The sequence below is a fragment of the Alligator mississippiensis genome, chromosome 2 (assembly GCF_030867095.1).
Source record: "Alligator mississippiensis isolate rAllMis1 chromosome 2, rAllMis1, whole genome shotgun sequence".
Taxonomy (NCBI): domain Eukaryota; kingdom Metazoa; phylum Chordata; order Crocodylia; family Alligatoridae; genus Alligator; species Alligator mississippiensis.
Genome location: NC_081825.1, coordinates 15,121,085 through 15,133,182, shown reverse-complemented (window position 1 = coordinate 15,133,182; position 12,098 = coordinate 15,121,085). Strand labels below are relative to the sequence as shown.

At 51.2% G+C, this 12,098-nt stretch overlaps 1 protein-coding gene and 1 long non-coding RNA gene across 2 annotated transcripts in view; one reads left to right on the top strand and one right to left on the bottom strand.

The window, feature by feature from the left end:
• Window positions 1–4,448: 4,448 nt before the first annotated feature.
• The window catches only part of ATOH8 (atonal bHLH transcription factor 8), a 32,044-nt gene continuing 24,394 nt past the window's right edge, over window positions 4,449–12,098 (top strand). Inside the window, exon 1 of the mRNA XM_059721468.1 lies at window positions 4,449–5,034. Coding sequence (XP_059577451.1) covers window positions 4,606–5,034 — 429 coding nt within the window. The 5' untranslated portion in view covers window positions 4,449–4,605. The remainder of the gene's footprint in view (window positions 5,035–12,098) is intronic.
• Window positions 6,005–12,098, bottom strand: part of LOC132248484 (uncharacterized) — a 52,578-nt gene continuing 46,484 nt past the window's right edge. Inside the window, exon 3 of the long non-coding RNA XR_009459673.1 lies at window positions 6,005–9,443. This is a non-coding gene — a long non-coding RNA (uncharacterized LOC132248484). The remainder of the gene's footprint in view (window positions 9,444–12,098) is intronic.

Here is a 12,098-nt window from a genome sequence, read left to right as displayed (position 1 = left end):
GAGCATGCTCAGTGCCGATAGACTATTCTGGGAATTCACTGCTGAGTCTTCTATTGTGAATGCGCATGAAATGATTTACTGAGATGTTTCAGTCTAACTCAGCCAAATTTGGGTTTAAAGAGTTGCTCATATTAGCATAGATGACATTGATCCTTCATCAATTTAACTGAGTTGAAATAAGCCAGGTTAAAATGGAAGAGTCCTAGAAACCTGCATGATTATATCCACTTATTTAAGTTAAACTACTCTGACTTTTTCACATGGTCAAGTCCTACGACTGAAAGAAAATCCTTAAGATGGATGGAAAATCCCTGCTTTGAAGGTTTGTTCTGCAGGAGTTTGTCTACAGGCTGAATTCACAGAGGAGATGCTGACAAATAGCTAGGGTATGATGACAGGACACAAGAGCTATTCTGGAGCAATACCCCCCTGTGATTACATGCAGTGTGCAGTAAGCGTGCCCACCTGCAAAGCTAGTGCAAAACAGCTGTTCATTTATTCTGACCTAATTCCCCCTAAAGCCCTGTCTATACTGGTTTAGTTAAACCACTGCCAACCACCCCAGCAGACACACCTACTTTGATTTTAAAGTGGCTTCTGTTTTAACCTGCCCTTCTCAGTTCAGGCTAAACCAAAGTAAGCTTGATTTAAACTCAGTGTCCACATAACCTTTTGCACTGGCTTCCCTAGAGGTTTATAATTACACCATAAATGTAGTATAATGTTAAACCTCACAGGTAGATGAGGTCCATATTAAATAGCAACAGAAAAAGGTCATTTGACCAACCATAAGTCTGCCCCTGTTATAGTGCCCTCTAAACCCATCCTTCATAGGCAAATTATTCCCCATCCATTTCTTGTCATGTGATAATGTACCAGTCATCACTATAATCCTCACAAAGGACTAAACCCAGAACTTCCAGAGTTTATAGCATGGGCTGCTCAGCTTGAGCTAAAGGACTAGAGTTTTCTCCATGAAGAAAAATTCCACGAGTTAACTTCAGGTATAATAGTTCACTGAATTTAAGTCAGTGAAAAAGGCCAGGTCCACCCTTATTTGGGTTCAAACTGGACTAATGTCATCTTGGTTTTGATTGACTAGGAGCAAATCTGAGTTAAAGAGGAACAACCCACTCAAGCTGTAGCAAGAAAGGGCACAAAAGGGGTCTGCAATGTTTTAAAATGGACCAGTTGAAATGAACTGGTTTAACTAACCAGGTAAGTAACTAAACTAAACTGGTTTAACAAACTGCTTTGTAGACAAGTTTTGAGATTTATGGGGGCAGCTGTCACAGGTATATCCTTTGTGGATCAAGCACAGCTGGGGAGAACTAACTTACACAGAGCAGGAAGATACACCACAGAGCAAAGGCTGCCTTGTGATTGCATGAGCATACAGTGCCCTGCCTGGCAAAGTGGACCCCCTGATTTTGGCTTCTCCAGCACGTCTTTGATCTAAACAATGCAAATAATATAAAGGGAGGCTTGAGGCAAAATGATGTAACTGGGAATATTTAGGTTTAGATTTCTCCTTGGACTCTGTGCAATGCAGCCGTCTCAGAAGTAGAGGGGGCAGCTGCTCAGCCACACAGAGAGAATACACAGCAGCTCTGGACGATAAGTGAAAAATACACCGCCAAGTTCTCTCCTGGTGCTCCACTGAACTCAATAGGCTCTGCCAACTTACCCCCATGTCGAATTTGGCCCACGCCCTCAAATTGAAACAGCAGGGGGAATTTCGGTAGGCAGAACATAATAGCTGGAATTGACATTTGGCCAAGACACTGGGTGTAATCCCCCTCCTCTTGTGAAAAGTGCCGTGGAATTTTTAACAACCACAGAAATCTTAGTGTTAAGCCACAGCTGAAGGATGGATATCGGGAGTGATTAGAAGGGGGACTTTCGGGGTAGATCTTACTGGAGTGTGTTGGTGACATTGCTGCCCACCTGAGACATTTGGATGAAAGCAGAAAAGCCCGGTCCCAACACACAGCTTCAAAAGGAGCCAGGAGACACAAATAGCGGAGAAACAACGTAATTATTGTGCTACTGATTAATTATTTAGCCATACTATTTTGTCTTGCCAATCCAAGGCTCTCAAAGTACTTTACAGACAAAAGTTAATATTTCCCACCATGCTGCAAGATGGGAAGTAGTATTATCCACGTGGCAAAGCTGAAACACCTAGAATTTAAACAATCCACCCAGAGCCACTCAACAAGACACTGGTAAAAGCAGGAATCCAGTTGTTCTGCCTTCTTGGGCTGGTGCTTCAGTAAAGAAGACAAGATGGTCTTGCAAGCAGAGCACTAGGCTGGGAACCAGGACACCAGGAGTGAAAACATCCAAGACAAGCAACAGAGAGTTTGGTTTTAAGACGCGACTTAAAGGCCTTGGGTGGCTGAGTCCTGCTGGTTTCCCATTGGATTTAAGCTCCAAAAGTGCCTGAGTCACGCTGAAGATGGGAATTTGACTCCTAAATCACTTGGGTGCTTCTGCAAATGTGACCCTTAGATGTGCCACTGATGTACTGTGTACACCTCTCTGTGCCTCTGCTTCCCTTTCTCAACCCTGTCTCTGCCTCTGTAAGCTCCTCTGGGCACTGACTGTCTCTGCCTCGGCATTTGTGCAGCGACTGCACTGCAAAGGAACTGCTGACAGTTTCCCGACTGGACAATGCTCCTTCATTTTTGGTTGGAAGACTATCAAGGCAAGTCTTTGTAACAGAAGAACCTTAAAGCCAAGCTCAAGTCCAGCCGAAAGCTGATGTAGGAGGGGGCTCAGAAGGTCAGAGGACCTTGGGGGCTCAAAGCGATAGGTATGAAAACTTAGGGTGTCCCAGGGGGGAAATAACTGGTTGGCACGATTTAGGAGGTGTGGAACCAAGCCCATCTCCAGCTAGGGATCTCACACTGGACAGAGCAATCACTTCTTACTAGTCAGCTTCATCAGAGCAGCATGGGGACCCACTCTTTCACTCTCCAAACCCCACCAAGGCAGTGGGGGTGTGGGTTGGGGGGAATAACTGCAGGGAGCCACGCATTTCACTGTTAAACTAGGAGGATCTGGAACAGGGTTACTCTGCAAAAATGCCCAATGGTGAACAAATGCCTCTTTCTGGGATGCGGCATCTTTCCTCTGTTTCTCTGTGTGCGGAAGAAATAGATTGCCATTGACTGGCTCAGACCATAGGCCCGTGTTGCCCAGTCTCCTTTGTCACGCGGGACTTCTTGGTCAACCTCCTGCCAGCCCTCGCCAAGCTCGTGGTCTGTCTGACTAGGAAGGAGGCTCTGGGCAAGAGGACCCACAGAGACTACGGGGCTGCTTTCCAGTCCCTCGTTCGTTCACCCCCTGGGCAGAGTTTCACTGGGCAGCGTCCACCGGCTTGTTTGACAAGGAATGAGGAGTTGGTGTGGTAAAAAGTTTCCACTAGTATCCATTTGGGTTGGCCTGAATAGGAGTCATAGAAATGAAAGAAAATGAGGGTTGGAAGTGACCTCAGGAGGTCATTTCTCAACGTGTGGGTCACAACCCAAAAGTGGGTCGCAAGAATATATGAAAGGGTCGTGGTCAAACTTTAAAAATGGATTCTCCTTTAAAACAGAAAAATGTGGGAAACCGTGGCTTTCCCCTTGCAGGCTGGCACACTTCCAGCCTGCGCAGGGCTGCTTGGGACCTCCCATGCCCCACACGCTGGGGGGCCTGGGCGCAGGAGACAGCGGGTCGGGAGTGAGGGGCACTGGGTCAGGACTGGCCATTGGTGTTTACAAATGGGTCCTCATCCGAAAAAGGTTGAGAACAGTGGTGTAGTCCAACCCCCTGCTCCAAGGACCAGCCCCAGATACATCACCGCAGCCACTGGGTCAAGGATGGAGATGTCACCTACTCTGGAGATGCCACCCCTCCGGGTCAAGGATGGAGATGCCACCCCCTCTGGAGATGCCACCCCCTCCAGGGCAAGGATGGAGATGCCACCCCCTCTGGAGATGCCACCCCCTCCAGGGCAAGGATGGAGATGCCACCCCCTCTGGAGATGCCACCCCCTCCAGGTCAAGGATGGAGATGCCACTCCTCCGGGGCAAGGATGGAGATGCCACCCCCTCCGGGGCAAGAATGGAGATGCCACCCCTCCGGGCAACCTGCTCAGAGCTTTGTGGGAAGTCCGCCCCCATCTCCAACCTGGACGTCCCCTGCTGCAACTCCAGACGGCTGCTCCTTGTCCCGTCCTCTGCCGCCCTGCGAGCAGCCCAGCCCCATCCTCCCCTTCAGGTAGCTGGAAGCTGCTCTCGCCTCCCCCCGCAGCCTCTCCTCCCGGCCAGCCCCCCGCCCCCGCCCCCGGCGCCGCGGGCCCCCGGCGCGGCCGGGCTGCGGGCGCGGGGCGCGGGGCGAGGGGCGCGGCGCTGGCGGGCGCAGCCCCGGGCGGGATGCGGCGCGGGGCGGTGGGAGGGGGCGAACAAAGGAGCCGGGCGGCTCAGCTGTGCCGAGAAACGCTTCCTGTTTCTTTAAAGCGGCTCCTGTGCGCGGCGGAGCGGCCCGATGGAGCCCGGCGCGCGCGCCCGCAGCTGACAGCGCGGCTCGGAGCAGCCCCGCGCGGCGCGGCGCAGCATGCGGAGCCTGCAGCTGCAGGAGGCGGCGTGGGGCAGCCTGTGCGTGCAGCAGCAGCTCCGCGGCATCCGCCGCCTGCGCAGGAAGGGCAAGGCGCACGCCCCGGGGGCCGCGCTGGACGCCGCCGCCGCCACCGGCTCCGACTCGCCCGCGGGGCCCGAGCCCGGCAGCCGCCCGCCCAGGGGGCTCCCGTGCCCGCCGCCGCCGCCACTGCCGCTGCCGCTGCCGCTGCCCGCCCCACGTGGCGGCTACGGCGCCCCCCCCGCCGCCGCCCCGTCGCCTAGGACGCGGCCCGCCGAGCCCCCCGCCGCCGCCGCCGCCGCCGCCGAGATCAAAGCGCTGCAGCAGACCCGGCGCCTGCTCGCCAACGCCCGCGAGCGCACCCGCGTGCACACCATCAGCGCCGCCTTCGAGGCGCTCCGCAAGCAGGTACCTCCCGGCGCGGACCCGCCGCACCCCCCCCCACACACACACCCCCCCACACCTGCACCCACCCCCCCACACACACACACACACACCCCGGCGCACAACCCCTGCCACACCCCCACATGCATCCCCACTCCCACCCCCACATACACCCCAGCACACACACACCCCCCCCATGTACCCCCCTACACACCCCCTGGTGCGCACACACAACCCCCACCACACCCCCCCACACATCCACTCCCCTGCACCCCCTCATACACCCAACATGCAGTCAACCCCCATACACACACCCCCATGCACTCCCACATGCACACCCCCACTAATAAATCGCACAACGACTGAGCGTCCCCCATGGCACATCTCCCTGCCTCCTTTCTGCTGCCCCCCCCCCCCCCCAATGCTTCACTTCAAAGGAGAAAAGTGAAGGGGTCTGGAGCAGCTGCGACCCCTTCCCAGGGAGGGTTGGAGCCCAGGCTTTGCGGGCTGCCCCTGCAGGAGATCTGCGTGCCTCTCTCCTCATCTTTGCCAGCCTCCAGCCTCCCCCTAGGCAAGGCTGATAAAGCTGTGCTGATGGGACAGAGGCCGAGCCCAGGGGCTGACTGAAAATGATCTTCCTCACACTTCCCCCTTCAGCCAAAAGGTTGCCGGAGAGTTTGGGCGCAAGATTTAGCATTGCAGGGCTAGCAGCAGTCATTCCCTTGGAGAAGGGGGTGGGAAGGGGAAGAAGAGAGGTGGAGGATTGTGCAGGGCAGGGATGAGGGGCAGCTAGAGCCTTGACAGCTGATGCTTTGGGACCTAAGGCTGCATCTTTGCAGCCCTTTAATCAGGTTTAAAAAGGGGGTTCTGATGGGTTTCACACTGGGCAAAAACCAGAGTCCTAAATAGAGTCCATTATCCCCCTCATCCCACCCTTGCCTTGTATAGAACCCTCCCCCCCCCCCCAAGAGATTGATATTTTGTGCGTGTGTGTGTGTGTGTGTGTGTGTGTGTGTGTGTGTTAAACAAGCGCTGAAACCCGCACGTATTGGTTAAAGGGTCCCCTGCGCTCACTGCTTGGGTTATTATTACAGTACAAATATTGAAGGAAGCGAGGGGAGGGCAGAGCCAGGCACAGAGCTCAAACTTTGCCTTGTCTTTAGAGAAGACAAGGGGAGTGAGAGCAGGATGGAGAATGGACACTGAAAAGCCCAGGGAACAGCCCTGGCTTTCTTTGCTGCTCCCTGCCTGCCCCAGGATGGTTAGAGGCAGGAGATCCAGGCAGAACTTTCTCCCTGAGGTTGCTAGGCTCAGAGCTTGCAAGCGGCAAAGGAAAGCCCTGCTCTTGGGGAACTGGGCATCATGCAAAGCCTTGAACCCACGAGCTTGACCCGTTCTCCATAAATTATTCCAGAGCTGGACTTGGGCAATGAGCACAGAAAGCAAGAGGACTCTACAAACACCACTCGCTCGTGTGCAGGCAGCCGCTGCGAGTTGATGCTGGATGTGCTCTGCCAAAGGGAGATTTGCACAAAAAAAAAGTTGTAGAAAACAGTTTGCCAAAGTTGAGAGCTCTGCTGGTGCCTGAAATCTCCTCCCCAAGCTCCCAGCTCACATGCCTAAAACTCCAAAATCCTCTGCTTTGCTCTTAATCATTCAGCATGGTCTTGTTTAAGAGTAAGGTGAAGCAGCAGTTAAATCCCTGCTCACCCGGTTTGAATAAGCCAGATGTTCTGTTCTGTAATGGGACAGTTTATCCAAAATACCAAGTAACCTTTAGAACACAAATCACCGGTTCACTTCTGCATGAGGGGCAGGGTCGGGGAGGATGGGGGGGCGGGGTATGGAGTGAAGTACTTTGCACCACAGAGTGAAGTACTTTGCACCATCTCATCTGATCGCCTCACAAATCAATGAATGTATCCTCTCGGCACACTAGCAGGTAGAGACGTGCCTGTAAAGGCTTTAAGGTAGCATAGTGACTAAAGACTAGAACTGTTACCTTGTTTAGGACACTCTGTGGTCCCGTGTAGAGGTGAGACCCAAGGCAGTGTAACATGAGCACCCAACCTGGCAAAAGGTGCTGAGTAGATGGGTCCCAAGAGAGGGGAGAGGAAAGAGCTGGAGCTGGGGGCTGCAGAGGGCACTGGGCTATTCTGTCTGTCCCAAACGCATCATGCAATGGAAAGTTGTGACCTACTCGCACTATAGGATCCCCAAATAGCACCCCAGCATCTGCATCTTCCCAAGAACAGCCAATAACCTTCCAGAGGTGTCAATGAAAAGAAAAGTGCACAGAGTCCCAGAGCATTCCCTGCCACACTGGAGTCTTGACACAGAAGTCTTGAGCATCCATGTTTTCCAGCAGGCTGACATCCTGATCTTGCCACCTCTGCTTAGATGAGCAGTCCCACTGTTTTCAATAGGTGATACAAGTTCTCAAGATGAGGCCCTCAAGGGCTCCTTCTTGCATCTTCAATTCTTCTTGGTCTTCCTTAAATTTGCTCACAAGTTAGTGCTACAGGACTGGACGTACAGTCCATAGTACATTATTTAGGACATTCTTTCTAAAGAATCTCTCTGAAGTTTTCTACTTACTACAGGAAAAGCTTCTTAAGGATGATTTTACTTTGGGCATTTGCCCATTCCAGACTGGGAAGCTAATCCTTCCTTATTATCCACTCTTGTGAACACAGGGTCCATTCCTACCAGGTATAAAATAAATGCAACATGGACCAGTTGATCTCAGTGGAGCAAGAGCTGGCTTGCAATAGGGCTGTGTTTTAGCGTAGAGTTACCAGGTTACCTCTAGATTATATAGTTGTTGTATTTTGGTAGCATGAGGTTTGATACATGATAGAAATCCCATTGTCCTAGATGCAGTGTATGCCCGTGGCTAGCAACAGGTCTTGACTTGAAAACCAAAGGTGTTTGTACATGTGAACTAGACACTTGATACAGTTTTTTGTTTTCCCCAAACCGGTGCTGTTCTATGGCTGTTTAGCAAACGGTGTGGAATGCATGGTTTTGTCTCAGCCCTGTTCTCAGTGGCCCATCACAAGCACAGCAATGGCAAGTGGCACTAAGTTCCCACCTCGGATTCAGGTTCAGTCCAGGCTGACCTCAGACATGAGCCACGCAACAGCAAAGGGAGGCCCTGCTCTTGGGGAACTGGGCATCTCATGAAAAGCCTTGAACCCACGAGCTTGGCCCTGTCTCCATAAATTATTCCAGACCTGGACTCAGCTGGGAGCCCAAGGATCAAGTGAGCACAGACAGCAAATCAATGCATTATCTTTCCCAGAAAACTCATCCCCGAGGCCAGGGCTGAAGCATGCTGGCAGGGCTGCTGCCTGTGCTGTATCAGTTCCATGGAGAAAGGACTTCATTCTCCAGAAACATTTGCTTTACCTGAAATCCCTTTGCACGTACACCCTTTCTTGGCAATTTGATCAGAGAGGGGTAAGTTCCTGGACTGTCATTGGATGACATTTGGATTTATTTTGTTAACTGCTAATAGTGGCCTGGTGCTATATGTGCCTTAGACAGAGTAGCTGACAATCAATGTTGCAACATTACAAGCGCAGATCACTGGCTTTCACTGGTGGTGAAAAGGCAATGCCTTCCAAGAATCCTGTAGATTGGGATGGCCAACCCACTGCATGTATGCCACAGGTAGTACAGGCAGCCTCTGTGTGCCACATGTGGCTAATTGAGGAGGGAGCCAAAAACAGAGCAGCGGATCAGGCAGAGAGCAGAAAGCAGCCGATCAGAGCAGGATTGGGGAAAGGGTATGGGGTTAATTCATGGCACGCCTGCCAGAGAGGTTGGCCCCCACTAATTAAGAAAATCGTCACAGTCGCTTTCTTTCTGTGGCATGCTGTAGCTCGTGCAGGAAAGCCAGATTAGAAGAGCTCAGGATACAGCCGTCCAGCATCTGTGGGCAGTCTGATGGACATCAGGACCTTCCCTGTATGTGAGGGGCTGTTCTGCTGTCTGCATGGGATGGGCAGGCTTCATGTTGTCCCATGAGTTGGGCACACAGGAATCCCAATGCAGGCAGCATTTCCTGTAGTCTGGGAAATTGTCTAAAATAGGGATTATACAGAGATTCACTTTCTGAGATGAAAAGAAAGTCTCATTTGAACAATTTACTTCATGAAACAAATTCTTTTAGTGTCCCCGGGTAGCATTAAAAAAAATCTTATGGCATGCTGTAGTGGCTAATTCCCCAGGCCTCAGTCACTTGTTGCTCTGAAGTTATTCCTCCATTCCTTCCTTGTCATCACATAGTGGTCTCTCAAGCAGCTGGGAGTCTTTCCCTGAAGCATTGAAACCGATACCTCCACATAGACTGGCCAGCATGAAGTGCAGGAGAGAGTCACCGTTGTATCCCAGCTCCACGCTCCTTCTTTGGGAAGAGAACAGGCACTCTGCAAGCAAAGCAGAGGTGTCACATGTACCGCAAACTCGAGGGGATGCGTGGAAAAACATAGCAAGTGCCACACGTTCGGACTGTGCTAGTCAAGGAAAGGATTTAAACAGGCTGCAGTTCATGTGGGCTCTGAATTAATCTACCGGGTCCCCAAAGCCAGATCCTGCAGGCGTTCCTTAGGGAGGCTGCTCACATCAGCAGGGGCTGCAGGGCTGGGCTTGCATGTATGGGTGACGTGACACCCAATCCTGACAGGTGAGATGCTTCTTCACTGCAGTAAGTTCTCTCTTTCCATCCCCCTCAAGTTTCCCTTCCCAGCCCACCCCAAGTCGAGCAACTGGCATGTGGCATGCTGGGCAGATGGTACAGCAGCACCACACATACACAGCACAGCTGTGCACATATGGCACACGTGTTCCAGCTTGTTTGCTAGCTCTCCAGATGGCAGTGAGGCTTTTTATTCTTGGTGCCGGAAGAACCAACCGCAGTTGTTTCACAGAAGGCGAGAGTAATCCAGCCATGTCGCTGAGTACTTAGCCATCCCCGCTCCGCCTGCCTATTCAGTGCACTCCTCTGGGATGAGAGCAAGAAGGACAGCTGTACGAGCTGGAAAGCAATGCGGCCTTTTGAAAAGGCGAGAGGCACTCAGTTATTGCTATGCTGCACTGGGCTTTTCTGTGTCCTCAGGAGCTGGGTCTTCTCTCTCACTTGAGATCAGAACAGTGCATAGCTGCTGTGAAGATGATGCTGTCAGATGGCAATGAGCTGAGAGCAGTCGCTTGCCCCCAGAGATGAGCAAGGGTGACTTCTGTTCCTTGCTGCCAGAAAAGCTTTTCCCTGATACCTCTGGATCCTTTTTCAAAGTAGTATCTTCCCAATGATACAAAAGAACATTAAGATTAGCAGGGTTTACCCCGCTTTATGCTGGGACAATGGGAAAGGGCCCTGCATGCTCTAAAACATATTAAAATAGTACAAGCGCTTTTGCTAGTTTTTATCTCTGCTGCTACCTATTCTCACAGATGGCAGAATTAAAACCCTGGGAGAGGCCAGGGACTACAGGCCTCTGAATTTTAAGCACATCTCATAGACATGGCTCCCTTCCTCCCTGGAGATTCACTGATTTTTTGGGGGCAGCTCTCCACCCTGCTGGAGTTGCCAACGTTATTCTGTTCTGTCCGGGTCCTCTTGCTACACGTCTCCATGGTATGTCAGCCTCTTCCTTTAGGACCATTGAATGTCATGACTTGCCTTTTTCCATCACCTCTTTTACCCTCCCTGGGATTCCTCCTGGTCACTATTAGGAAGAGTAGGCAAACATCTGTCAGGATTGGTTTAGGAAGAGCTGATCCTAGCTTGAGGCAGAGTGTGAATTAGATGACTCCTCAAGGTCCCTTCCAACCTTATTCTCTGCAATTTCTATTCTTGCCTTGAGCAAGCCCAGACTCTACACAACTACTTTGTTTACGAAAACCAAGCGCTTCCCCTTCCAACCTTACTTCTCTATGGTAATGAAGCTCTGTACTATTCTATGATCGTGCTAGTGAAACTCCAGTAGCTGATCACTGATGTTACTCCTGATTTAGGCCAATGTCACAGCAAGGTCAAGCTATATCCAAAAGAGATTGAAGGTTGGCATCAGTGTGAATTCAGTACCATGAACACCTTTTCAGCCACTCCATTTATGAGGCCAGGCCCCTCAGCAGAGTAAACCTAGATCAGGGACCAGCAAAAGTATAACCAGGTCTCCTTGTCTAGTTGTACATTCAGGTTTGCAGCAAGAGGACTCTTAAGTCAAAAGATGTGCCTGGGCACTCACTTGTGTCTTCACCAAACTCAGGAGCTGCCAGTCTGTGTGTTAAGGAGGGCAAGGGCATGTCTGTAAGACAGCATGAAGATGTAGGCATATGTGGGTTGGCTTTAATTTATCTACGCTGGGGTACAAAGCCCATCAAGACAGAACAACATGGGCTGCATCCTAACAACAGGTGTGCATACCCAGGGTCCCTTGAGCTCTGGATGTTAGCATAGGCCAAAGCCCATGACACCATGTCCTCACTAATCTTTTGAATCACTCTGGCTAGATTAGAGCTATAACTATATCAGCATTTTTCTAAGCTTACCCACAACATTTCTGCACCTCTTTCTCTTCTGCAATTGGCAGGACTTCTGTCCGTGCTGATGTGTGTTCTGGGGATATTTTAGTCGGGGTATTCCTGGCTTTTTTATTTGCTAATAGAGCTGAATTTCCCCCCCTTTTAGCATTCCTTCACCGACAGCTACAGGCATCTGTTACTTCCCTTTGGTTGCTACTTTATAGTAGCTGAGCCAGTGTAAAAAAAGACCTGACATCCATAGTGCTGAGCTCTTCAGCCCACTGATGGCCACCAACAGAGTGTGTCACGGGGAGAAGATTAATGAGTGGAATAGTGTAGTCAATGAAAAGCCTCCTGTTGACTTCCTTTGGAGTTGAAGCAGATCACAAAGGTTTATTCCAGCCCTGTTGCTGTCAATGAAGGGACTCCCAATGACTTCAGTGACAGCTGAAATGGGGGAGGAAACCCTGAATTTAGGCCATATCCTCCAAAGGATCCCAAAGTTGTAGCATTTCCCTTATATACTGTCACTGAACACAGCATGAATCTGGGTTCCT